Below are 27,797 nucleotides of genomic sequence, written 5' to 3' on the forward strand. Positions count from 1 at the left end.
AATAGTGGGGAGCTAGGATTCCAGCAAGCCCAGAACGGGGTGCTCTTTTACGTTTAGGAGGGGCACTACTACTCTATGCTAGCACTGAATTTTGTTTGGTTCTGGGGATGGAACCCAGGACCTAAAGCATGTTGGACAAGGACTCTACCACTGAGCTACCCTAGGCCCAGCACTGGGTCTTAAGATGAGGTTTTCTAGGAGGTGCTTCTAGGTTAACGGCTTCTTGGGCTTCCACTTCCCCGAGGGAAGAATTCACAGGTTGAGACTGGGGACCTGCTAGTAGTGGGGACAGTTTCTCAATTCCTGCTTCTGGAATCATCTCTCTCCCACCATTGGCAATTCGTGAGTGTGGCCAGGGCAGATCACAAGCAAGACCACACACTCACAGGGCCTTTTCTTACATATCCCCACTGGGTGTTACCCCTTCAGAAGCTGTGAAGCAATCTCACTCACTGTCCTCTGCCCCTGTGGGCCACTAAAGACTGGGGGCATCTCCCATAGGTTCCTCTCCCCACAGGGCATCCTGCTCCCTGTTCATGGCCCTGGGTCAAAGGCACAGAGACTGGGGCTTTCTGGGACAGGAAATAGTATCTGCAATGCCCGAACATTTCACAGGAAGTGGAGGAGGCGTCAGAGTCCTGACAATCAGAATGTGGTAAATGGGACTCTCCAGTAGACAGCAGAGGACTCTGTCTCTCAGGGAGTCAGCTTGCTGGCGGCTTCCCACCATTGATAACAGTACTCCTGAGCACTGGCACATGTGGCTTTCAAATAAATGCCTTCACTCAAACTCTACTGGCCTCACCCCCTTTCTCGCAACTTTTCCCAGAATACAGACACACTCTTTTTCCCTGAGTCTTTCTTTTTAAAATGATTTACTGCAGTGAACACTAGTACTGAGGTTCCAGAGTATTCTTGGTTTAAAGCAGCTGGGTTTTGTTTGCTTTTTCAAATAAGATAGGCTTATTAGGAAAAATTACCTTACATCCTTTTACTATAAAAGTTCTGAATTTAAAAAAAAACACTTCAGCAAATACTTTTCATTTATTTTTCTTTTTTTGTTTGGTACTGAGGATTGAACTCCGGACCTTATGCTTGCAAGGCAGGCGCCGGAACCACTGAGCTAAATCCCTGGCCCTTTTTCATTTATTTCTATAAAAAGAATATTTAAAGGGGTACAAAGATCACAAGGTGTGACTTCTACAGGTATGGGAACGTGGAATGGGTCACACTTGACTTTAACAGGATCACTCGGAAAAAGTGACAGGGAGCCAAATCCATGACAGGCATCAGTTCATGCCCCTCAGGAGAGGAGACCAATGACCCGACAGACAAAGGAGAATGGCCATAGGGGCCAAGACAGGGAGAAAGTCTAGGCAAGGGCCAAAGTTCAGGTCTGAGGGGTTTCCTAAAACATGGGACTCTCAGTGTGGGGGAAACCACAGAGAAACATAAGCCAACTGGGATGATAGTTCTCCCTAGGGTAAATGTATCTAGGGCTAAGTCTGAATGTGTTTGCCACCTTGTTTATTATCACCGTCATTTCCACATGTTCAGGAAATTATGATAAAGCATACCACTTTGAATAATAAAATCAGCAATAAAGCTTCTACCATAGTGTAAACGTAGTATGTTCCAAATACTAAGTGGTTTACACACATGAATTAATCCTTACAACCATGGAATGAAGATGATCTCTTACAGAAGGGGATAAATGTGTTTGACACAGGCAGTACTAGATACAGCTGAGGCTCAAACTCAGCTTTGTCTACTTGAAACCCCGTGTTCTCTGCACTACACCACACCACCTTCCCTGTGCTAACTTGCTTCTGGCTGCCTCCAAGCCTCCAGCCCACCCAGGGCTCCCAAATGCTTCACCTGTCAGGCCAGGTCAAAGGTCACAGGTTCAGTAATGACCTGGAGTAAAGCTTTCACATTTGGGGGACCCAGAGTTGCTTCATGAAGACTCAGTTCTGCAGAAATGGACGGATCCCACCAAGGATCTCTCCCGGGAGCCAGGACATTTTCTTGGATTGCTTGCGCTGTCCTGGTATTGGATCCTTTGGGTTTTGATCCCAAGCTTCCCTTCCATATCACTCTTTTCTTGCTCCCCAAAACACAACTTCTATTGTAGCTCACTGGTCAGTCTTCACTGATCCCCAAAGATCCCCTTGGCTTTCTTGTCCATTTCATATCACTCCTGGGCTATGTCCTGGGATGCCTGTCCCCATCTTCACTTCTTGAGGTTTAACCTTTCTTTTAAGTAGAATGGGATCATCCAATGAGTCCCTTCTTTTAGCCCTGAGGGGTACTCACATGACGGAACACTGCGCAAAGGACAGGTAATCCACCAGCACATCCAGGCCTTTGTTTTCGTCATTCAGAAACTCCCTCACCCACCTGCAGATACAGGAGAAAACAGGAGAAGAGGTCTGCTAACGTGCATGGAGGGTGACCCAATAACACTCCCTCCTGGATCCTTCTGGAATCTAGTACCAAGCTGGGAAAATTCTAAAGACCAAAATCCATGAGCCAGGATGCAGGCAAGGTAGCCAGGGGCAGGTCCTTCCAATACCACTTGCTTTATCCTGAACATGCTTCAGTCAAACAAGCAGCCAGGTAGTTTCTCCATACAGGATAGGGCCCTAGCTCGATCATTTTCTGTATCCCTCAGGTATAGCACAAGGCTAGGCACACTGTCCTTGCTCAATGTTTACTGTGGAGGCATCCAGAGCATTTACCACAGACCCATGTACAGAGCTGTGCTTCACAGAGCCAGCAAGTCCCCAGCTTGACTGAAGTGTCGGTCAAGATAAAGGCAGGAAGGAGCAAAGAGAGCTCCAGGACAGAGGCTTACTGGGCTAAAGGGCTCTTCACTGAGCTCAAGGGCAGCAGTTTTGGAAAGCAGTGAGCAAAGAGGGATGTGTTTAGTCAGAGTGAGTCTGGCAGAACCGGAAAAGGCTTGCGGAATGATGAGGAGCTCAAGGCACTCCAGAATTCCATGACCACTCAGAGTTACACTGGGGATATGGGTTTCCTCAGCCAAAAAGGCAGGCAGGTGGACAATAGGGCCCTCGAAGGACAACATCCCAGAATATTTTCGCCCTCTGCCTTTACTCCTTTTGGGCCGATACCTCTAGAATGAAAGTCAACAGTGAATCCAGGGAGACTGTCATACAACAGGTTCATCCACTGCAGAGACACATAAACCCTCAGGATGAAACCTTTACTTTCAGAAGTCCTCTATTCCCCTGGGATGTCTGGGGGTCTGCATGAGCCAGCTGTACGCAACCCCCTGCAGTGCTGCTTTTCCCCCACAGCTGGAACATCAGCTTGGCCAGCTACACCCCAAGCTCCAGAGAGAGGCTGGGGCTGGAGCTCCAGGCCCAGCTGAGATTTGGCAGCAGACTATGGCTAAAGCTGACTGACACCGGAGCTGCCTGGAGTTAGCTTCCTCTCTGGGGGCCTACAGCCCTCCCATTTCCTGTCTGTCTGCTCTCCAGCTCCCCACCCCCTTCTCATTTCCTGTCTGAGTCTACACTGCTATTTTCGGGATCTTGACACTTTGAGGAGAGGTTAAAGGGCACTTAGGCAGGGCAGAGAAAGCAATACAAACCAGGGAGGAAGAGGAATAGGAGGGGCTCTGAAATCCCACTTCCCAGCCGGCCCCATCCCAGAGCTTGAGTTCCCATTTGCTGCCCTGCACACATACTGCTGCAGGCTCTGGGCCAGTCAGGCTCTGACCAAAGCACAATCCTCCTCTCTCTTCACCTAGCCTTTGCCTCCTCCCACCCTGCAGCCCCTGCATGCCAGCCAGATAAACTTGTGGCTCAGAAGGATCCTGGCTCTCCCACATAACTAACTGGAGAAGCCTCAGGTCAGAGGGCAGGAGCTCCTAAAATCCCAGTACTAAGCTATTCTCTGGGAACCAATGCCTAGGTCCAGACTTCTAACTTGTGTGCCAACTTCCAAGAGGCCCCAAGGCCTGGGAACCATGCTGCTCAGGCCCAAGCTCCTGGTCAGATGCCAGAGGGGCAGGCACCAGGTAAAAAGAGGGCAGTGGGGACTGTCACACATTGTTCTGGTCCCCTCCCAAGAGGAGCAGACTGCTACCCTCACTCTGACCTCAGCAGGACACAAAGATCTCAGGGCCTGAGAGAGAGGGAAGGCCCTCTGGAGTAATGTGGGTGGCAGGTAGTGCTCAGGGCTCCCTTTGGTGTCACTCTCACCTCCACAGCCAGGCTAACAAGAGGAGTCCTCCTGGTTTTCCTCTTGGTGAAGGATTCACCGAGGTGGAGGCCTGGCTTTCCATAGCTGGTTCATAGATGAGATATGGAACCCATACTCTGCCCACTACCACACAGCTTCCAAGCCCAGGAACTGATCTTTCCTGTTCTCTCTCGCACTGTTTCCCTTCTGACGGCTACTGCAGCTGGCTATACACAGGTGTCCCCTCCCTCTAAGTAAGCCCAAGCAGGCTCAGCCGGGGGGGTAGATAAGAGGGCTGCTGCCATGACAAGAGAGGAAAGGCTGATGATGTCATTTGGCTCCTTCCACCCTACTCTCAGGAAGTTCCAGGACATGGGGTTGGCACCTTCCCAGAAAACATCCACTCCGCCTGCTACCGGGACCCACTTCTCACTCACTGAGGTGCTCCTATTCATGCCACACGCTGGCCAGGTAGGAAACTCTGCCTGCAGTTCTCCACCAGAGTTCCTTCCTTTGCTGTCCTTTCTGCATGTGTGTACAAACACATTCTGTCTCTGTCTTTCTCTCCTCCCAATTCTTGCTGATTAGTTTCATCAAACTGAGGCACTGTCTTCTTACTGTACCTCAGTGCACTAGCCCTCTGTTTTCAGCAATTCCTAGTTTCCCACTCAGAGACTGGAAGGAAAGACTCACATAGATCCTGGGGTGTGTGTGAGGGGGGCTGCTGAGCTGGCAGCACCAGGATCTGTGGCTACACAAGATGTTTAGCTCCTGACATCTTTCCTGGTGCTTCGGGAAGCTTCTTCTGCTCATGAACTAAGATTGCTTTTTCCCAAAAAAGCAATAACCTTCTGGGTATCAGGGAGTCAAAATAGTTGCTCAACAACAACAAGGTCTCAGCCCTACCCAACGCAGCATGTTTCCCCCACTCCCAGCCTTCTCCAGACCTCACTTGGCTCAACCCCAGGCCACAGGCAGACTCTAGGCTTAGCTGCTGTGAGAACGTCCTCTAATAGAAGCCACAGTCTGAGGACCCCAGGAGAGGCCCCAAGTTTGCCAGAAGAGCTGGCAGAGCTGAGGGGAAGAAAAGCCAGAAATGGCACAATCTGGAGTTCTGGGGAACCAGAAGCCATTCAAGGGGCAACTGTGCTCCACGGCAGGAAGGATAAACAGGAAAATCATCCACAGAGGACACCAGATCCTTCGTAGCCGGCGGTGCCTGGGGCCAGGTAGAGAGGTCAAACCCAACTCACCCAATGTGGTTGGTGCGAAGTGAGATCTCCAGCTCCCTCAGTACTTTGGTTGACTCCTGAACTCTCCTCCTGAACTTCTGAAAACATGGAATCTTCTGTCACCAATGGAGCCCCCTACTACCATGTCCAACTTACAGCACAAAATAAAGGGGCAGAAAAAGAAAGGAAGGGAGTACAAGAGTGGAGTTACAGATTTTCCCTCTAGTACTAGGCACCCATTCCAAGACCCTGGCCTCAGAGTCTGAAAATCCAACTCTCACTGCTTAAAAGCAGATGCCCCAGTCCTAAGCCATAGGGTTTGTGCCCAAACCCCACAATACTATGAAGGGCAGTAAGACACAGCCTCACTGCTTCATACTTTACCTTCCGAGTTACACTGGGGTCCAAGAAGCTCTGGAGTTTCTGGATATAAGTGTGGGGAGGATTCTTCACCTGGAATCGTTCCTGTAAGAAAAACATGCATATGTATAACACACAATCTGAGGAGGGCACCAAGGAAGGTGCTGAACAGGGGACTCAGCCTTTCAGCTGTCACCTAACCCTTAGCACTGCCCAAACCCTACATTTCCTTCTTTGACTTATCCCCCCAGGTGTTTCCACTTGTTGCCATCTTTTCCTCCTCCAATTAGTGTTTCCTTAGCCTAAAATGCTTTTCTATGTCAAAAATTACTCTAAGAGCCTCCTGCTTGCTAAGATGTGGGGATTACAGAGCTATGAATAATATCCAAAACAAATGACTGGGAAATGCTTTCTCTGCCCGGCCAACAGATGGAGTCAGAAAAACCAAGAGGAGGGAACCTTGGTCTTGCAGAATCCAGCTTTCATAGTTCCAAACCCTACAGCTGGATCTGGGCTGGTTTTGCAGCATTAACACAGCTAGGGGTGCCAAAGCACTTTCTGCTCCTTACCCAGGCCCCAGGCTCCACCAATCCAAAGCAACCACAAATGCTGAAGGCTGCTCTCACCAAAGTCACCTCTCAATCCTTCTACAAAGAGCACAATCTAGGTCCTCTCTACTTCAGCCCAACTCCCCATCTGACCCAAGAAGAAACTTTGGAAAACAAACCCAGGTATTCTGGTTCTAAAAGAGTCCATAACTGAGATATCCAAAGAGCTGGAAAGAATTCAGGAAAATGATATAATGTTAGGAAATAGGACCTGAAAACAAATGAGAGAAAAAGAGAGGTTTGAGAAAACTGAAACTGTATGGCATAGAAAGGACTGAGAGACCATCAACTAGAAAAATCCCAGTACCAAAGGGCTGCTGCTCTCCAAACCCCAAGCAGGTACTAACCAATCCATCTCAGTGCAGAACCCAAGGTAACAGGCCTTCATTAGAGAAGGAACTTGGATTAGGTCCTCTGAATCATACCCTTAACTTAGGTCAAGCAGCATGACTAGGGAGGCAGCAGGAGTGAACAGTTGGCACAGGTCTGGCACCTGCTTGCCTGAGCCCAAGTTGGCTCCATCAATCACCAGCACTAGGCAGATTACTGACCCCTGGGTTCTTCATCTCTAAAGTGCCATGGTGCCTTCCTTAGAGGGTTTTTGTAAGGATTGAATGAGATATTTCAGTATGTGTAGAGTACTTGATATAAAATCAGTACTCAATAAACATTATTACGATTTTCTTCAGCTTGAAAAGAATTAAATTTGTTCATGGCAAAGTACAGGGTAACAAACTGCCCACACTCTGTGCCAGGCGCCTCCATACCTACCAAGTGATGCAGCCTTGATGTCAGCCTTGCAAACAAGCATATTTGAGTTCAAAGACTCAGGACCATGTGTATAGCAGAAAGAGCCAGGTGGTAGGTGTTAGAAGACCTGAGCAAAATGATAGTTCTCTTTGAGTTCTAAACACTATTCATGTAGGGAGAGCAGCAGTCCTTGACTATTTTCACATTTGAAAACGAAAGATTAGGAAACTAGGGGGGTCTCATTCCTAGAGGCCTATAGATTATGAGAAGCATCTTGCTATTTGCCAGGTCTGGAGCAGAGTGACAGAGAAGGGTCCTTTGGTAGACCCTGCCAGGCACAGCTCTGACCCTGAGGAACCATAGGAACAGGCTTTCCTGGGGAAACCAGCAACCTGCTCCACAGCCCAGCCTGCATAAACTGCCCACTGGAAGAAGTGAAGACAGCCATTTGCAGGAGTTCAGCCTACCAGCTCTGTCTCTGCTATGAAGAGTCCCTTTGGAACAGAAAGCACAGAATGAGGGCAAGCCAGGCTAGGGTTCCTGCAGAGATTCAGTTGGTATCTTTGGTGTTTCCTTGTCTAGCCCAATAACCAGCCCTCTCACAATGTCCCTCCTCTTTTAAGCCAGTACCTGGTCACAAATCAGATCCCACTTCTTCTCATTGTCATACTGCCTCAGGAGCCGTGCCTTGTCGGGAGGCAGGTTCATGGAGCTCTGAGGAGAGAAGCTGAGTTAACAGGCTGAAACATACAAAGCTACACTGTCTCCACCATCCCTGCTGTGCCATCACACTTCACCTTGACTCTGTTGCAGCCCCAGAGAGGTAGGACAGTCCTCTTGCCTCCCTGTTATACGTATTAGTCAAGTGTGGTCAAGCAGTGTTTTTCATACCATACAAGTCATGGAATCAATTTGGTGAGTCAAAATGAACTTCATTTCAATGAAAATGAACAAGTAGAAAGCATAAACATTTAATGAAACATTTAATGAAGCTTTGGTTTCTTTAATATACTTAACATTAGAGAGGTCAAAACTTTGAAAGCCCCCAGTTTGTTTGTTTATAATTATTATTATTTTTTGAGACAGGGTCTTGCTATGCAATTCAGGCTGGTCTTGAACTCACTATGTAGCCCAGGGTGGCCTCAAACTCTCAGCAATCCCCTGCCACAGCCTCCCAAGTGCTTGGAGTACAGGTGTGCGCCACCACGCCAGGCCTGAAAGCCCCCAGTTTAAAGCAGCAACTTTCAATCTGTTTTTCTGCCATGACCTGAGAGAGGGGTGACTTTCCTGTTCTGAGTCCTGAGCCACCCTCAGTCTGCGTAGCAGCTGCCACTCTACCTCTTACCTAAGTCAGGATTCAGCATTTGTGTAAAGAGAACTGCTCTACTATTTTTTTAGGAAAATATTTACAAAAGTTTAGGACTTTAAATATTAGTAGAGCTGGGCGTGGCAGCACAGGCCTGTAATCCCACTGAGGCAGAGTGCCTCCTGCTGAGGCAGGAGCATCGCCACAAGTTCGAGGCCAGCCTGGACTACACAGTGAGTTCAATGCCAGCCAGAGCTCCATAGAGAGACCCTGGCTCCAAAAAAGAAAAGTATTAGTAGAAAATTACTTATGACAACCCTCCCAATTAAGACAAAGCACTGCCAGGGATTTAGCTCAGTGCTTCCGCCGCCTGCCCTGAAAGTGCAAGGACCTGAGTTCAATCCCCAGTATCCCAAAAAAAAAAAAAAACAAAGCAGTATACTGACCCCTCATTCACACACTCTAACATAAGATACTGAATGACAGTCCAGGAACCATTTTATTTTGTTCAGTACTGTTTGTTGAATGAATAGACAAAGTAAAGTGTGAGTGACAGAGGCCTAAGGCATCTGTACACAGCCTGCTCTGCTGGAGCCCACCCTCTCCCCCTGCTTGCCCTGCAGCCATGCCTGTCCCTTCCCTCAACAGTCCCTCAGCCTTTGCTCTGAATCCTAGCCCTTGCCTTTAAAGGCAGTCTGACACTTTGATCAGACCACATGACCACCCCCTCATCTCAGGGGACAAGAACTATGTGTATCCAAGGTCCCCAAAGAATCAATCACAAAGGCCCGGCTTTATTCCAGAGAAGAATGAGAGGGTTCATTTTTTTAAGGAATCAAAAGGAAATTCTTACAAATTATTTATTTCTGTCACACTGCGTATCTCACACATTCTATTAAACAAGCTGCATGTTGATTTTATCCCTACGGGACCATGTCTATGCTTATAGTCTCCTCCTCTCAACAGTGGAGAGTAAGTTGTTGGTGATCCTACGCTGAGACCCTAGTTAGCTTTGGTCCTATCTACTGGCTGGAAACAGGATCACTATGGCTCAAAAAGCCATCAGGGTTGAGGACTCTAATTGGAGTTTACAAATGGAAGTATTTAAACCTAGAGAAGTGCGTTTAGGTAAGAGAAGGAAAGAAGAGGAGGAGTCTACCACACCAAATCTCTCCCCATGGCTTCCACTGCCTCACAAATCTACTTCAACTTCCACAAGAAACAAAGGCTAATCAAGTCCTTCCCACAACTAATGCAGTACTGATTGGCAGGATGGGCTAGTGCAAGCTTGGAATGTTCTCTCTGGAACTGAATTGCTAAGAGCTGATTTCAACATGATGGTGTGGACAGCAAGATGGGAGCAGGAGGCCTTAACAAACAGAGACCTAAAGGTCAAAGGCAGGCCCAGGGCAGGTTTCCAGCCTAACCAGCTAAACCCAAGACAGAACTGAGCAGAAATAGTCATCAGGATTGGTCATGGCTCTGCACATCCTGAGCATGTTGCTGTCATTTGATCGTTTCTCTCAACTCTGTGCCATGAAAATAGTTTGCTATTGCCTCCCCTGGATGAACACTGCTGGGAGGGGAAGAGTACAGCCTGTCACTACACTACTGTGACAGATTTCACATCATCTATACTAACTTCCTCCCTGTGCCAACCAGTCAGGGGCTGCAGCCTCACACTTTCCCACCAGGTGAACTTGTGAGGAAATGCTTGCTTCTCTCAGGGCTTTAAGACTGAGCAGAGGAAGGGGATTCCTGGTCACCATCCCTCCCACTGCTCCCAGCCCAGAGGTAGGGGCTTCTGAGCCACCATCCCACTGCTCCTGGTCCAGAGGAAGGGGCTTCCGGGACACCATCCCTCCCACCACTCCCGGCCCAGAGGTAGGGGCTTCTGAGCCACCATCCCACTGCTCCTGGTCCAGAGGAAGGGGCTTCCCAGCCACCATCCCTCCTGCTGCTCCCAGCCCACAGGAAAGGGCCTTTGGGTCACCATCCCTACCGCTGCTCCTGGCCCCTGTCCCACCTCTCCCAGCTCAGAGGAGGTAATCCGTGCAGGCGCCAATAGCCCCCTGCCCCAGTCGAAATGAGAAAACACGTAAATAAGTCTCAAAACCAGACTTCCAGATCACCTACAGCAACCCCAAAGGGAAATGAGATGGAACACTCTGATACTCAACCACCTGGACCCACTGAACTGGCAACAAAAGAGGATCTGGAAAAAATGAAATCAGAAATAATTTCTCAGATAAAAGGAGAAATTGTGCCCCTAGTGCAAGACATGATTAATAAATCTAGAGAGGAGCTCAGGAACATGATGGAATCCCAACATAGGAAACAAATGGAATCCATAAAACAGATGCAAATAGATTTCCAAGACATGAAAAACTCCACTGAAAGTCTACACAGCAGAATGAGCCAATGTGAGGACAGAGTTTCAGATACAGAAGGTAAGATTGCAATTAGTGACCAGGAAAAGAAAAATTGCTTCAAAATTATAAGGGAACATGAGAAATCAATCCAGCAGCTGCTAGATGATGCAAAGAAGAATAACATAAGACTGATTGGGCTCAATGAAGAAACGGGAGAGAGGGCAGATGACATAAAAAAATCTCTTCACAGAAATAATGGCAGAAAACTTCTCAAGCAGGGGAAAAGAGCTTGACATACAGATAAGTGAGGCATATAGGACTCCAAATAGCCTTGATCAAAAGAAAAATCTACACATAGACATATAATTGTTAAGATTCCAGAAACATAACAGAAGAACAAACTTCTACAAGCAGTTAGAGAAAAGAAACAAATCACATACAAAGAAAAGCCCATCAGAATCACAGCAGACTTCTCAACACAAACCATCAAGGCAAGAAGAGCTTGGAGTGACATATTCCAAGCCCTAAAAGAAAACAGCCTCCAACCCAGATTGATGTACCCTGAAAAATTATCTTTCAAAATGGATGGAGAAATAAGATACTTTCATGACAAAGAGTACCTTAGGAACTTTGTGAATACCAAACCAGCACTCCAAAGAATTTTACACAATATCCTAGGAACAGACATTGAGGATCACAACCCCAGGAAGCAAAGCAGAATGAACCCATCTGGCATGACAAGAAATTAAATGTAAAGGGGGAGAACCCAACAAAAAGAAAAAGTCATGGCAATGACAAGTCAATACGTTTCAGTTATAACCATCAATGTTAATGGTCTCAATTCACCAATCAAAAGAAACAGACTGGCAGAATGGGTCAAGAAGCAAAGTCCAACAATACACCGCATACAAGAAACACACTTAATTCAAAAGGAAACTCATAGACTGAAAGTTAAAGGGTGGAAAACAATACTCCATGCGACAGGAACCCGAAAAAAAGCAGGAGTAGCTATCCTCTTTGCAGATCAAGTAGATTTCAAACCAACACTGATTAAGAGAGACAAAGAAGGACACTACATCCTTGTAAAGGGAAGAACCCAAGAGGAAGAGATGACAATCATAAATATCTATGCTCCAAACACTAGTGCGCCCAACTATATAAAACAAATACTAACAGACATGAAAAGTCATATATGCACTAATAAAATTATAGTGGGGGACCTCAACACCCCACTGTCACAAATAGATAGATCAACTAGACTAAAAACAAGTAATGAAATACTAGAACTCAATCGAACTCTTGAACAAATGAACTTAACAGATGTTTACAGAGTCTCCCACCCCACAAAATCAGAATACACATTCTTCTCAGCTGCACATGGGTCATTCTCCAAAATAGACCACATACTCACACATAGAACATGTTTAAGTAAGTGGAAAGGAATTGAAGTTATCCCCTGTATATTATCAGACCATAGTGCGATCAAATTGGAGATCCATAGCAAAAGAAACTCAAAAAATTTCATAAACACATGGAAATTGAACAACACACTTCTGAATAACCAATGGGTCACAGAGGAAATTAAAGAAGAAATCAGACAGTTCCTTCAATTAAATGACAACGACAATACAATATATCAGAATCTATGGGACACAATGAAAGCAGTCTTACGAGGGAAATTCATAGCAGTGAATACGCATATTAGGAAAAGAGAACGAGCCCAATTAAGCAACCTGATGCTGAACCTCAAGCTTCTAGAAAAAGAAGAGCAGGACAACCCCAAAGCTCATACAAGGGAGGAAATTATAAAGATCAGAGGAGAAATCAATGCAATGGAGACTAAGAGAATGATACAAAAAAATCAATGAAGCCAAGAGTTGGTTCTTTGAAAGAATCAACAAAATTGACAAACCCTTAGCCAACCTTGTCAGAAAAAGGAAAGGCCCAAATCCATGCAGTTAGGAATGAAAAGGGTGAAATTACAACAGACCCAGCAGAAATCTAGAGGATCATCAATACCTACTTCCAGAACCTATACGCCAATAAGATGGACAACACAGAAGAAATGGACAGATTCCTAGGTACATATGAATTACCAAAGTTGAACGAAGAAGACCTAAAAATTCTGAACAAACCAATATCAACCAATGAAATTGAAAATGTAATTAAAAACTTATCAACTAAGAAAAGCCTGGGCCCTGATGGCTTCACTGCTGAATTCTACAAGACATTTAGAGAGGAACTGCTGCCACTACTGTTTAAACTCTTTAATGAAATTGAAAGGGAATCAATACTCCCAAATTCATTCCTGGAAGCAAGCATCACCTTGATCCCCAAAGCAGAGAAAGACCCAACTGAAAAAGAGAACTATAGGCCAATCTCACTAATGAACATAGATGCAAAAATCCTTGATAAGATAATGGCAAACAGAATGCAGAAGATCATCAAGAAGATCATACATCCTGATCAAGTGGGATTCATCCCAGGGATGCAGGGATGGTTCAATATATGAAAATCAATCAATGTAATACACTATATCAATACAGCCAAGGACAAAAACCGTATGATTATCTCCATAGATGCAGAAAAAGCATTTGACAAAATCCAACATGCATTTATGATAAAAACCCTACAAAAAGTTGGAATAGATGGTCTCTACCTCAAACTGATAGAAGCCATCTATGAAAAACCAACAGCCAATATCATACTAAATGGTCAAAAACTGAAATCCTTCACACTAAAATCAGGAACAAGACAACGATGTCCACTATCACCACTCTTGTTCAATATAGTTCTGGAAACATTAGCCACAGCAATTAGATAAGAGAAAGAAATAAAAGGAATAAAGATAGGTAATGAAAAAGTCAAACTGTCATTATTTGCAGATGACATGATACTCTATATAGAAGACCCACAGAACTCCACCAAAAGTCTTCTAGACTTAATAACCAAATTCAGTCAAGTAGCTGGTTACAAGGTCAGCACACAAAAATCAATAGCTTTCCTCTACACAAATGACAGACTCACTGAGAGGGAAATAGGGCAAACAATTCCTTTCACAGTAGCATCCAAAAAACTGAAATACCTAGGAATCAACCTAACGAAAGAAATCAAAGACCTCTTCTCTGAAAACTATGGCACTCTGAAAAGAGAGACTGAAGATGATATCAGAAAATGGACAGACATCCCTGCTCCTGGGTAGGAAGGATTAATATAGTGAAAATGGCCATTCTTCCAAAACTGCTATATAGATTTAATGCAATTCCAATTGAGATCCCAGCAGCATACTTCATGGACCTTGAGAAAACAATGCAAAAATTCATTTGGAACAAGAAGAGACCCAGAATAGCAAAAGCAATTCTAGGTAACAGAGACATGGCAGGGGGTATCACAATCCCCAACCTGCAACTCTACTACAAAGCTACTGTGATAAAAACACCATGATACTGGCAAAGAAACAGACCTGAGGACCAGTGGAACAGATTAGAAGATGCAGAAACAATGCCAGACACACTCAGCCATCTCATCTTTGACAAAGGAGCCAAATACCCTCACTGGAGGAAAGATAGCCTCTTTAATAAATGGTGCTGGAAAAATTGGGTTTCAACTTGCCAAAGATTAAAACTAGATCTATATCTCTCACCATGCACTAAACTAAAATCAAAATGGATTAAAGATCTAAATATTAAAACAGAAACTCTGAACCAGTTGGAACAGAGGTTAGGTAGAACCCTTGAAGACATCGGTGTAGGAAAAGATTTTATGAACAAAACCTCAGTTGCCCGTGAACTAGCACAAACAATCAACAAGTGAGATCTCTTCTTATCAAAAGGCTTCTGCACAGCAAGAGAAACCACCAGCAGTGTGAAGAGACAACCCACAATGTGGGAAAAAATCCTCACCCGCTCTTCCTCAAAGGTCTACTATCTCGAATCTATAAAGAACTTAAAAAGATCAGACCTCCCAAATTTAAAGACCCAATCCAAAAATGGGCATCTGAAATGAACGGACATTCCTCAGACAAAGAAGTAAAAATAGCAAATAAATACATGAAAAAATGTTCAACATCACTGGTCATTCGAGAGATGCAAATGAAAACAACGCTGAGATTCCACTTCACTCCAGAAAGAATGGCTGCTATCATGAAATCAACCAATAACAAATGCTGGCGGGGCTGTGGGGAAAGAGGAACCCTGCTCCACTGCTGGTGGGAGTGTAGACTGGTGCAACCACTGTGGAAATCAGTATGGAGATACCTCAAAGAACTAGGACTGGAGGTCCCATTTGACCCCGCTATTCCACTGCTGGGGATCTTCCCCAAAGAATTAAAAGAATCATACCACAGTGATATATGTGTGCCCATGTTCATAGCAGCACAGTTTGTAATAGATAAAACTTGGAAACAGCCCAAATGCCCATCAACTGGAAACTGGATAAAGAAAATGTGGTTTTTTTAATAAAATGGAGTACTACTCAGCCATCAAAAATGAGAAATTAGAGACATTTATAGCTAAGTGGATGCACATTGAGGCGATACTCTGAAGTGAAATAAATAGGACACACATGTATAAATACCGAATAGTTTCTCTGGTGTGAGAAACTGAAAGTGTAAATAAGGACTAACTGTATAATAGGTAATGTGAAATAGGAAGAAAAGGGGCAAAGCGGAAGGAAGTGGGATTAATATGAGAAAATGGAAAACTAGGAACAAAATCTTTGTAAATAGGGAGGAATGGAGGGGTTGAAGGGAGGGCTGGGCAAGGGTGAAAAATAAGAACCAAGAGAGACTATGTAAAGGTGCAAATTTCCAATGATGAATGTCATTATATTGTATACCTAAAATGTACCAATGATTAGAATGAATAATCAATAATGTAAAATAGGAAGAAAAGGTCTAAAGGGGTAGGAGTAGTGGGAGGGGCAGGGGAAAGGAAAGAAGGGAAAGGAAAAATGATGAGAAATGGAAAAAATGGAAATAAAGTCTTTGTAAATAGGGAAGGGTGGAGGGCATGAAGGGAGGGCTAGGAATGGGGAAAAAATAAGAACCAAGATGCATTATGTAAAGGTACAATTCCCAATGAGAAATGTAATTGTGTTGTATACCTACAATGTACCAATAAAAGAATTTAATTAAAAAAAAAAAAGACTGAGCAAAGTCACCTCCTTTGGGAATGCTAGCCTAAGAACATGAAACACTCCAGGGACCTGGTCAAACTACATCTTTGGAAAAGATGAACCCCTGGGGTCAATGGCTTGGAGCAGATTCTTTAGTTGGTCAGTGAGGGGACCCTAATAGGAACACAGGGTGGGAACACAGTGTTATAGCTTCTCCTACAAAGCCACTTAAGACTCCCAGAATTCGTGCATGTGAAAAAAACACGAAGGCCCATATCCTCCTGTCTAGAGCTTTGGGTGGCACTTTCTGGACAGTGGTCCCAGCCTTCTCTGCTTCCCCAGGCTGAAGAGGGGGGGATTGGTAAGGGAAATCCCCACTTCCAGCCTCTCACAAGAAGCAGGTCAATGACTATGGTGGGAGCCACCAGCCAAGATGGCAGGACCAGGGCAGTTCACTTCCTGCCAGACAAGGGCATCAAGGCTCCTGCCCACCCTGATAATACTCACGAGTTCAGCAGGGCTCCAGTGTCCTGAGGAAGCTGTTCTGCCCTTAGGAAGACAACCAGCAGACAACTAGGGAACAAACCTGACATGGTTCTGGGCTCAGTCAAAGGTTTGTTTCTCCAACATTGTTCTTCAATGGTTCCACAGAGACTGTATGCTCTCAGAAGCACAAGCTGAGCCAAACTTCTGCTCAGTGAGACCCTTGCTTACCAGCTTTCTTGGAGAGTACAGGGCACAGAATGTAAAGTCAGAGGCCCAAGATCAACTTTGGGCTCTTCAGAACAATCAAACCTTGGTAAACTACTACATAAGCTGGGGATAATCTCACTACTTCACAGGGCTTTAAAAGGATCAAATGATAAACACTTTATGTCTATGTGTCTGAAACATTGTAGGTGTTGAAACAGTTTTCTTCTCCCTTTTCCTGAAAAGCCTATGAAATGTCTGACATCCCAGCAACTTGCCTTCTTCTAGGTTCTCTATCCCTGCTCCCGCCCCTCCTTCTCAACACTAACTTCAGAGGAATCCTTTACCCCTTCTTTGATCCCACCAAGACTAGGAGGCAATTTTAACAACACTGAACTTGGGATTGGAGGAGAGGGAGACCTGAGGTAGGGTGTAAGGGAGACAAGTCACAATATAAGATGAGAGGAGAGGAAGATGAACTCAAACTGAAAGCAACTATAGTTGATTCCTAAGTCACAGGGAATCAGCAAGAAGTCTAATAAGAAAAATCCACAACAGGAAGAAGCCAAAAGGCATGGATTTGATGCTCCTCCAGCAAGACTGCTTTGGTTTACTGCCAGTTCACAGCCAAGCAGATTGCCTGTTCTGTGGGTTCCATGTCAGCAAAGTGTCCTTACTCTCCATCTCCGGTTCTACTGGCCCAGTGAAGACACAGAGAGGGAGGGAGTTCCCTTCCCCTTCCTGCCCCGTACCCCTAGCCCTTACAGCCCCTCCTTGTTTCCTCCCCACTGCAGGGGAAGGGAAATGCCAGTGGAGTTTGGAGTTTCCTTCAAAGCTGTGGGCCCTGCTCTGGGACTCACCCCTACTCTGCTTGTCTTCTTGGGCCAGGTCTGGGGAAAACCCAACAAACATAAATAGGAGCCACCAAAATGTCCCTGTTCAACTGTTTCTGTTGGTCCAGTGGATCAAAATAAAACTAGGAAGACAGATAAAAATGGTACAGCCCCTCTGAGGGACTGGCAGAGAGATGTCTGAAATATTCCTGGGAAAGGGATTTTTGGAAACTTTAGGGAAGTCCAGCAAGGGCTGTTATTTTGGGCAAGTACAGAAAATGAGTTGGTGATTTTATTGACATTTTCTTTCTCAGAACTACCTCCCATAAAGTTTCCATGGCTGGAACTGTCTCCCAAGTGTGGCCCTGTGCTTAGCCCATGGGGATGGGGCTCTGGGGAGCTGAATCTCGACTGCCCCATGGGAAAATGAGGCACTATCGGGAGTACCACATGCTTTTCAACATACTGCTGAGCCCCTGGCCATAGCTGCCACCAAGTCCTTCCTGGCACCTGCAGATCAGTCTATTGGATAGATAAGCAGAAGTGAAAAGTGGTGAGAGGCACAAACTCTGGGAGTCTAAGTGGCTGCTGTAGAAGGAGCTGTAACACTGTGTCCTACTAGGACTCCCCTGCAACCAACAAATCTGCCCCAACCAAGTGACAAATTGGGCAACACATGGCACAAAGGCCCATCACCAGCCGACAAAAGGGAACAGCCCTGCCTGCCTTCCACGTGTCTCTGGGTGTGGGCAGTGGGCACTACTCCCAAAGGGCAAGAGCTTCAGAAGGTAGGAGGCACCAGCTCCTGCTGCCTTGGCCTCTTGGCAGCCACAGCCCACCCTGCCACAGTAGCAGCTCCCAGACAATGAGAGTTATTTTCAGCCAGTGCTTTAACACAAGCCAGCTGGCTAGTGTGCAGGGTGGGAGTCCTCCACCCAGCCCGCCCAGACAGCAGGCCCACTGGCCAGCCCAACCCACAGCCTACACTGCTGCCACCTCCACGTCACTGTTTATCTCAGTTCAGCACAGCTCCTCCTAACTGCCACCCTCACCCCCCGCCCCGCAACTGTAACTCTGTCAAAAGGAAACCCAAAAAATCCAAGTTTGATCAAAGGTCCAAGAGCTAAAATTTAAAAAGGCCCAGACGTAGTTAAGTATAGCAGCCCCTCCAAACACCCACACTTTTCCTGAGTCCTGTGACTGGCTGGAACAGCGCAGGGGAGGAGACAATGAATTAATGGCCAGATCCCGCTGCAGCTCCCATGGACCCAAATGCTTGGCTTCATTGTCACGCTAGGGAGATGAAGATCGGGATTGCTCTCCATGCCTGCCTCCCTCCCATCCTTCTCTCTAGAGTTTGGACAGTTAGAGTACAGTTTGGAGGCAATAATAAGTTGGGAGAGACAGCCCAGAATGAGCCTGAGTCAACTGCAAAAAGTTCTGGACAAAGAACTATCCTGCGACAAAAGGGAAATCACAGGAACAGTCAAATACACTTGGCTGGAAGGAGAGGCAGCACCCTTCCACCCTGGACTTGGGTAAACACTCCAGTCCCTTGCACAGCAGTGTGCTAAAGTAAAACAGGGTGGAAGGCGGCCATGACTTCACTGGACGCAAGGCCTCTGCCTGTCCACAGCTTCTGCTGCAGCTCTTCACTGCTTGTCTCTTCCAGGTTAGACCTGTGACAGGAACACAGGGGGACAGTCCAACTCTAGCCAGACACAGTTTTCTCTAGGGGAAATTTCTGGGATTCTGTATACAAAAGGCCTCAGAAAAGTGGGTGCTCTCTGACTTACGTGTCAACAGTGGCTTAGGTCTGCTTTGTGCTTTAGTTTAACTGACACTATCATTTTGGGGACAAGCTGCCAGGCTCGGAACCATGTCTGGAGAACGTGCTCCTGTGGTCACTGATGACTCTATAACCAGAAATGATTTGCTGAGCAGTTACTGGCCAAGTCCCTAAACAGCCTAGAGGAAAAAGAAATGGATTCACCAGATGTCTCTGGCTGAGCTCTGCAATTCATACCACAGAAGTCAGACCTCTGAAGGGTGAGGGCAAGGTCTTTGAAGTCTAGCATCACTCAAACAAAAAGATAGCTTTTTCCAAGTACAATTATACCCCTGAGGTCCCTGTTCACTCTGGAGGATCCCACTGTGGAATGCTGAAAAGGCAAGGAAGCTGGCCATCTCCCCAGTGCCAGTATAGCCCTTAGCTCTATCCTCTGGCACACTGTTGGCCCCACACCTGACATCAGGTACCTTCTGCAGGCTCCTAGACCCTAGCTCGGGCCACTCTTCTGCCCTGCCAGTCAAGAAGTATACAATCTCAGGTAGGAGAACTGCTGGCAGCATTGCTCAACTGAGCCCCCAGGCCCTAGCTACAAAGCCACTGCCACAGCAACTTGATCTGTCTGTTGGCTCCCCAGCCCCTCCTCGCGGTTAGCCAGACCCACACACTCCCCAGTTACGCAGAATGGAAACTATTCTGCTGGGGGCAGCTGGTATTCCAAACCCAAGGAGTCTTGGAGCAGAGCTTCGCATTCTCCCTACAGCCAACCAAGGTCCTTCCTCTCTTCATGAGGCTGTCATCCAGCCCGGGGAGCCCAGAGGACAGAATATATTTCTGAGATCATGTCCCTCTGTTTCCCCATACCATACCCCTTGCTCATTGAGGCCTGGTGAGTCTCCTTCTTCCACTGTTTCTGCCTGGATGGGTCTTCGTTGTTTACCCTGGCCCTCGGGGATAACCTTCTAACTGGCCTCTCTACTCCCAACACTGCCTACCCCTCCCCCCTGCCCGCCCCACACACGGGTGGGGCGTCCAACCATCCAAACACATAAGCTAAAGCATGTTTTTCCTTGGTTCAGAAACATTGTGACTCCTTATCATTTATACAGTACTGAACTCCTCCACCTGGCCTGTTGTTCTTAGTATTTCTAAGAGCTTCCAAGATAAGATTCTCCGTAAGTTGGTCCTAGCACCTCTGAATACCCTCACCTTCTACTCTGGACTCTTTCCTGGGACAGCCACTCTTCCCATTTCCTAATCGTAGGATCTTTTTTTTTGGTACCGGGGATCAAACTTGGGACCTTGCACTTGCGAGGCAGGCAGCGGAACCACTGAGCTAAATCCCCAGCCCCCTAACCCTAGGATCTTCTTGTTGACCAAAGTTTCCCCATTCTTTTTTTTTCCCCCTGATAACGAGGATCAAACTCAGGACCTTGAGCTTTCAAGGCAGGCAAGATGCCACTGAGCTAAATCCCTCCCGGTACCCAATCTTTTGAATCCCTATCTTTTACTACCTGACAACCTAAAATAATCAGTTGCCCCTCTACACCCTTGGGGGGGCTGGTACTGGGGACTGAACTGAGGGCCTGAACACTGAAAGAACTCCTGTCCTTCTTCTTTTGAAACAGGGTCCTGCTAAGTTGCTAAATTTCTCAGGGTAGGTTCAAATTTGTGATCCTCCTGCCTCAGCCTTCCGGAGTGCCTAAATTACAGGCATGTACTATCACACCTGCCTTTCAGCCCCTTTTCTTAGCTCCATGCACAGCTGCATGTGAATAATGATGTGGCAGACCAGCTTGCTGTCCCCCAACCTCTTCTCATCTTCCTTGGTAATATTCACTTGAATGCTCAACAGCCTACAATATATTTCTCAGATTCCTTTGGGATGTGAACAAAAGTAATAAGTACAATTATCTGAGAAATATCATTAAAGGAAAGAAGTATGCCCTCCTTTTCCCCTTCTGCTTCCAGCTGCCTGGAAAGCAAAGGCTAAAACTTCACCCAACTGTTTTGGGCAAGGAGGTGACCTTGGAAATGAAGTCTACATGGGTGAAATAACAAGGAAGAAAATGCCTAATCATTGGTAGCACAAACTGAATATATTCCATACAAGTGTCTTTTCATGTGTGTTTCCTTTATTTACAATTAGAACATTAATGTCTTGAGGGCAGGGGTCCTGCCTTATCCTTTGAATTGTGTGTAGGTGCTTAATAAATAACTGATGCAGGGCCGGGGATTTAGTTTAGTGGTTCCGCCACCTGCCTCGAACGCGCAAGGACCCAAGTTTGATCCCTGGTACCAAAAAAAAAACAACAACACTGATGCTGCTACTACCTTTCCCACCACTAAGTTCCTTGTTCTGTTCCTTGGTTATTTGAGGACAGACAGGATAGTCTATAAATTCTCACCACTGTTCTTGCTCTTTCACCTATAATCTACCTTTTGCGCTATACCCCAAGTAACTTTCTTTATACACAGCTTTTCTCTCACCAAATTCCAACTGTTCATTTTGAGTCTCAATTCAGTCCTCATTTCATGCCATAATCTAATGGCACTTCTCTGCCCTTCCTTTTTTTTTTTTTTTTTTTTTTTGGTACCAGGGATCAAACTTGGGTCTTTGCACTTGCGCAGCAGGTAGCAAAACCACTGAGCTAAATCCCCGGCCCTCTGCCCTTCTCTTTAAACCAGATTTTTTTGTTTTATTTGACACAGGGTCTCGCTATGTAGTTCAGGCTGGCCTTGAACTCACTGTGTAGCTCAGGTGGGCCTCAAACTCTTGGTGATCCTCCTGCCTCGGCCTCTTGAGTGTTGGGATTACAGCTGTGTGCCATCACACCCAGCTCAGATTCATCTTTTTAACCCACTGAACCACAGACTCTTTTTTTTTTTTTTTTTTTTTTTTTTGGTACTGGGGATTGAACTCGGGTCCTTGTGCTTGCACAGCAGGCGGTGAAACCACTGAGCTAAATCCCAGGCCCTGGACCATAGACTCTTGAGCACAGTGGTCACCTGTTTACCACTAGAGTAGGTTTCCAATAAAGATTGAGTAAATTTAATTTCCTGACACAAATACTTCTTTCTTCCTTTTTTCTTCTGTCCTTTGTCTACTCCATTATACCAAGGAGAGATCACCTTTTTTCCAATTGGCAATCACGTTCCTCCTCCAATTCAGAATAGACGAAACCCTACCCTCTTTAGCAAATCCTCCTCCCCTTCCTCCCTCTTCCCCCCACCCCTCCTCCTTGTTCTTCTTCTTTACTGGGGATTGAAGCCAGGGCCTTCACACAGAGCTAGACCCCCAGGACTCAATGTTTTTTCTTTTTTCTTTATTTTGACACAGGATCTTGCTAAGTCACTAAGTTGCCCAGGCTGGGCTCAAACTGCAATCCTCCTGCCTCAGCTTCCTGACAGGCATGCACCACCACTCCCAGCTCTTTCAGGGTCTTGATATAGTGACTAATTCCTTTAAGATGTGATCACTAAGTTGTGACTTACTTAATGTTTCTTTATATTAGACATTAGTCGAACATCCTTAACACAAATCTCAGTGATATCCTAAGGGCACAACATGGTAGTTAAAGCAAGGACTGTGGAGCCTCACTGCCCAGGTCTGAATTCTGGTTCTACTACTTACTAGCTGTGTGGCCCTGGGAGAGTAAATGAATATCTGTGAGCCTTCGTGTCCTCGTCTGAAAAATGGAGGTAGGAATAGTGCCTACCCTACCTCATAAGGTTATGATGATCAGGTTAACATATGTAAAGGATTTAAATCAGAACCTACTATAGTACAAATGTCACATATAAATGTGAGCTATCTTTGTTTAGGTTTTTTATTCAACATGTAGCTGGGAAACAACTATACACCAAGCGCTAAGATAAAATCTGGGGATATCAAAATAACATGGCATGAACACTACCTTCAGAAAGTGTATATTCTGAGGCAAAGTAGACAAGCAAACAGGGGTGTGGCGGAGGACAGTACTTCTGTGAAAGAGGAGGGACTGTCCTGTGGCTTCCCAGTGAAGTAACATTTAATTAGTCCAAAGAGCTAAGTAAGGCTTCCTGGAAGGAATGTTTCAGGATTTAGCTTTAAATTTTAAGCAGAAAGGAGTCAGACAAAGACAACAGAAGGGAAGATGGTGATTCTGTAGCAAGAAGACAGTATTTACAAGTATGAGGAAGCACAAACCCAGGACTGTGTTTACTTTTTTTTTTGGTACTGGGGATCAAACTCAGGACCCTGTGCCTTCGAGGCAGGCGAAGAGCCACTGACCTAAATCCTCACCCCAAACCCAGGACTTTGTAAAGTGATCTTCTACAATGGAATGAAAGTGTGCATGGGCAAGAAACAGCCAGATGACAAAGGCTATTATGAGCTTTATTTGCTTTTTGGGGGTTTTTTTTTGGTACCAGGGATCGAACTCAGGTCCTTGTGCTTTCGAGGCAGGTGGCACAAGTGCTGAGCTAAATCCCCGGCTGTTATGAGCTTTATAAAGTAAGCAAGTGGGCATACGCAGGATAACAATAATGAAAATAGTAATAAGGTTGGGGCAAGAGGAGCACTGCAAGTTCAAGGTCAGCTTGGACTACACAGTGAGACTCTGTCTCAAAAAAAAAAAAAAAGTAATTATGAGGGCCGGGGATGTAGCTCAGTGGCACCACACCTGCCTGGCAAGTGCAAGGTCCTGAGTTCGATCTCTGGTACAAAAAAAAAAAAGTAAATGATAAAAGGTAACATTTATTGACAGGACTGTGACAAGCACTCTATATGGATTACCTCATCTAATTCTTTGTGCAGTAGGGCCATTATCCCTATTTTACAAGTCAGGAAACATGAAAGACTGGAACTTTTCCAGGATCACATAACAAGTACATGGCAGAACTGGGGTTGGAATCCAGGCCTGACACCAAAGCCCAAACTTTTAACTCCACACAGCACCTCCTCTAACACAAGGAACTGCATTAGCCCTTCCTATATTATACACATCCTTCAGACCACCCAGAACAATGGTAGCCTTCTCAAGAAACCTTCCCCCTATTCTCTTCAGATCAAATACTCTGGTTTTTCTTCAAGAAACCTCCCCTCAAACCCAGACCTCTCCACACTCCTCCTTTGAACATCTGCAGGGTCTACCACCCTGACCTCCTATAAACAACCACACTCAACCATCCTTTCAATAGCATTAGTGTCGTCTACGCACCACATACTGTGCCAGGTGGGCATCCTAGTTAGCCTTGGGTTAATTCTTGTATATTTACAAAGGAGGGGAAGTTGAAACATCTACCCTGAGCCACACACTGTGCAAGAGCCTTTAATTTAAAAATTTCATGAAAGAATTATTTCTTCCATATTTTTTTTTTTTTCCATTACTGGTGATCAAACTCAGGCCCTTGCACTTGCAAGGCAGGTGCAGCGCCACTGAGCTAAATCCCTGGCCCTCCCATATACTTTTATTCACCGTTCCCCTTTTGTATTATTTCTCGAATTAAGACTGTAAGTTCTGTGAGGCTATTGACTTGACCTGGGACATACTTGTTCCTAGGCAAGGATGCCTGGCATACAGAAAAAGCTGAAAGGCTGCCCAAGTGGACAGCAGAGGCCATCTAGGGGCAGCACGCCACCTCACTGTACACTGGCCCGGGCTCAGCTCTGGCTTTCCAGGAGTCTCATTACAAACCTGGGAGCTTAGCATCCAACCATAAACTTAATGAATCCTTTCCTCCTCCCAGACACATGTGGGAGTGACAAGGCTTCTGCTTTATGGAAATAGTAAACTGAGGCTCTGTCACCCATCATGCTGGGTGAGGAGAAAGCAAGTCCTCTGTCTCTCCTTGTTTTTCAGTGGCTTTCAAATGGGGTTATGTTCTCAGAGCCTCTATCCTCTTCTGGGAAGAACCATAATGGCCTCCAGATGCTCTTGGCCCACAGGCTGTCCCCCAACACTGTTGCCCCCCATGCCTTTAAGGCCAGAGCTTGACATAGAGATCATGGCTACCCACACCTCAAAGCCGTTTTTTGTGTTGGCTCAGCTTTTTAATATTTCATTTGATTATCCAGGTAGAAAAGAACATCTCTTTTGATGTCTTTAGTCTTCTGAAAGCTTCCTCCCTGTTACCTAAAGAGATCCTGAATCTTCTCTGCTTCTTGAGATGTCTGGAACCCTAAGTGCTGTATCCACTCAGGGGCCAGGAATGGAGAAGAAAACATTACTGAGCATCTCTTATATGCCAAGCCCTTTTCTCAAATTATCTCCCCTCTCTTAGCAACCACTAGAGATAAATGTTATTATGCCTATTTAACTGGCAAGGGAATTGAGAATCCAAGACCAACTGGCTTCAGGTCACACAGAAAGTAGTAAAACTCAGATATTTTTTTTTTTTGGTACCGGGGATCGAACTCAGGTCCTTCCGCTTTCGAGGCAGGCAGCAGAACCACTGAGCTAAATCCCCAGCTAGAACTCAGATTTAAGCCTAAGTACATGGCCTCCAACAGAAAGGCTTTTCTACCATATTTTGCTAACTTTTTTTACTGTGTGATACCAGAAACTGTATCCAGGGTTTTTGCACTGAGCTGTATCTGTAGCCCTTTTTAATTTTTTATCTTGAGACAGGGTCTTGCTAAATCACTAAATTGTTCAGACTGGGCTTGAAATTGCAATCTTCCAGCCTCAGCCTCCCAGAGCACTAGGATTACAGGCACCCACCACTAAGTCCAGCTTCTTGCTATCTCTTTTTCGGTACCAGGGATCGAACTCAGAACCTTGTGCTTTCAAGGCAGGCAGTGGAACCACTGAGCTAAATCCCTGGCCCTCTTGCTATCTTTTATCAAAGAAAAACTCCAGCCAGGCATGGTGATACATGCCTGTATCCTTGGGATGCTAAGGCAGGAAGAATGACAGTTGGAGGATGGCCTGGGCTATATGGAAGGATCACATTTCTAATTAGTTAATTAAACCAGTTAAAGGGGGAGCACTCAGAATGCAGCTCAGTGCTCCCTGGGTTAAATCCTCAGTACAGCCAAAAAAAGAAATCTCCACTTCTAACTTGGAAAGATCCAGCTGGAGTTATTGAACAGTTTTAGTCCCTAAACAACGCTTCCCTGTCCAGCATGACTGGGTGAAGCCAGCTGAATGAGGTATGTGTATATAAGCCTCTGAATAAGAGGGAGTCTATGAAGAGCACAGAGATACCTAAATTGTCTTCTTGGACACCATGTGATAACTAATTCCTTACATCTGAGTGGCATTTTAAACTTTCCAATGAGCTGTAGATAACAGCATCAGCTTTGGAATCAAGAGATGATCCTGGCTGGGTGTGGTGGGACACACCTGTGATCCAGCACTCAGGAGGCTGAGGCAGGAGGATCACTATGAGTTCAACGCCAGCCTGTGCTACATCGTGAGACCCTGTCTCAAAAAACCAAAATAAATAAATAAATAAAATTTTTAAAAATTAAAAATCCTGGTAAGAATCCTGGTCGTTCATCCTTGAATACATACATATATATGACACCCACCCCCCCACCCCCCGTACTGGGGATCAAACTCAGAACCTTGTGCTTACCAGTGGCGGTGCCACTGAGCTAGATCCCTGGCCCACTTTGTTTGTTTTTTGAAACAAGGTCTCCCTATGTAGTTTAAACTAGCCTTGAACTCAGTATGTAACTCAGGTTGGCCTCAAACTCAAGGCAGTCCTCCTGCCTCAGCCTCCTGAGTGCTAGAATTATAAGAGTGTGTCACCATGCCCAGCCCTCCAGGAGGTTGAGGCAGAAGGATCAGAAGTTTGTGCCTAGCCTAGGCAACTCAGTGACTTGGTAGGACCCTATCTCAAAATTTAAAAGGGGGAAAAAACTTTTTTAAAGGGCTGGGGATGTAGCTCAGTGTAGTTCAATCCCTGTACCATGGGGGAGAGGGGCTATTATAACTACCTCTTATTTATAATCTCTAGGTGAAGGGTTGAACGAATGAAAATGTTCTTGCACAGTGCCTGGCACAGAAAGGCTCTAAAAATGGTAACTGGAACAACCAGGAGTCCCATCAGACTCAAGTGAACTTCTCTGCACACTCATAAAATATAATGTTCGGTATACAAAATGCAAGAGAGTATATATATGCAGCTGAACAGTACAGGTTAACATATGTAGGATATAATTCCATTATCTCATGTAATTGAATCATTCTCTAGGTTACAGCAGTTACAGCCCCTTCAAAAGGTATGAATGAGACATCAACAGCCACCTAGGGGGTTCACTGTAAAGCTGGCCCTAGACTTTGGGGAGATACAAGAGTCACTGACTAAGCTGCCCTGCTATTTGAGCAGCTGAGTGATCTGGGACAATTCTACTAAACTTTTTGGAATCACATTTTCTAATCTGTGAAGAGATTTGGAGGTTTTGCCACGTTATTTCTGGCGCTCCTGGCTTACTTCAAACCTCTCACTTCCCCAGCTGTCTCTGACTTCCTCTGGTTAAACTTGCTATCTGCAAACCTGGATCTGTTTCTGCCACAAATCTCTACTTTTGTTGCCTCCAACT

The 27,797-nt window shown here is 45.6% G+C and overlaps 1 protein-coding gene across 6 annotated transcripts in view; it reads right to left on the minus strand.

The window, feature by feature from the left end:
• Window positions 1-27,797, minus strand: part of Fmnl3 (formin like 3) — a 61,211-nt gene that overhangs the window by 13,123 nt on the left and 20,291 nt on the right. For 5 of the 6 annotated variants that reach the window (XM_013078983.3, XM_021243047.2, XM_004863017.4 and 2 more), the window contains exons 2-5: window positions 7,790-7,873; window positions 5,826-5,906; window positions 5,463-5,539; window positions 2,317-2,400 (exon numbers count right to left, since the gene is read on the minus strand). In XM_013078983.3, the coding sequence (XP_012934437.1) occupies window positions 2,317-2,400; window positions 5,463-5,539; window positions 5,826-5,906; window positions 7,790-7,873 (326 nt within the window). Of the gene's footprint in view, window positions 1-2,316; window positions 2,401-5,462; window positions 5,540-5,825; window positions 5,907-6,528; window positions 6,633-7,789; window positions 7,874-27,797 lie in introns of those variants that run through there. The other variant, XM_087200089.1, reaches the window with a different exon arrangement.

This window comes from Heterocephalus glaber, unplaced genomic scaffold (assembly GCF_053883595.1).
Source record: "Heterocephalus glaber isolate CG9 unplaced genomic scaffold, H.glaber_assembly_v1.0 deba00001733, whole genome shotgun sequence".
NCBI classification, from domain to species: domain Eukaryota; kingdom Metazoa; phylum Chordata; class Mammalia; order Rodentia; family Bathyergidae; genus Heterocephalus; species Heterocephalus glaber.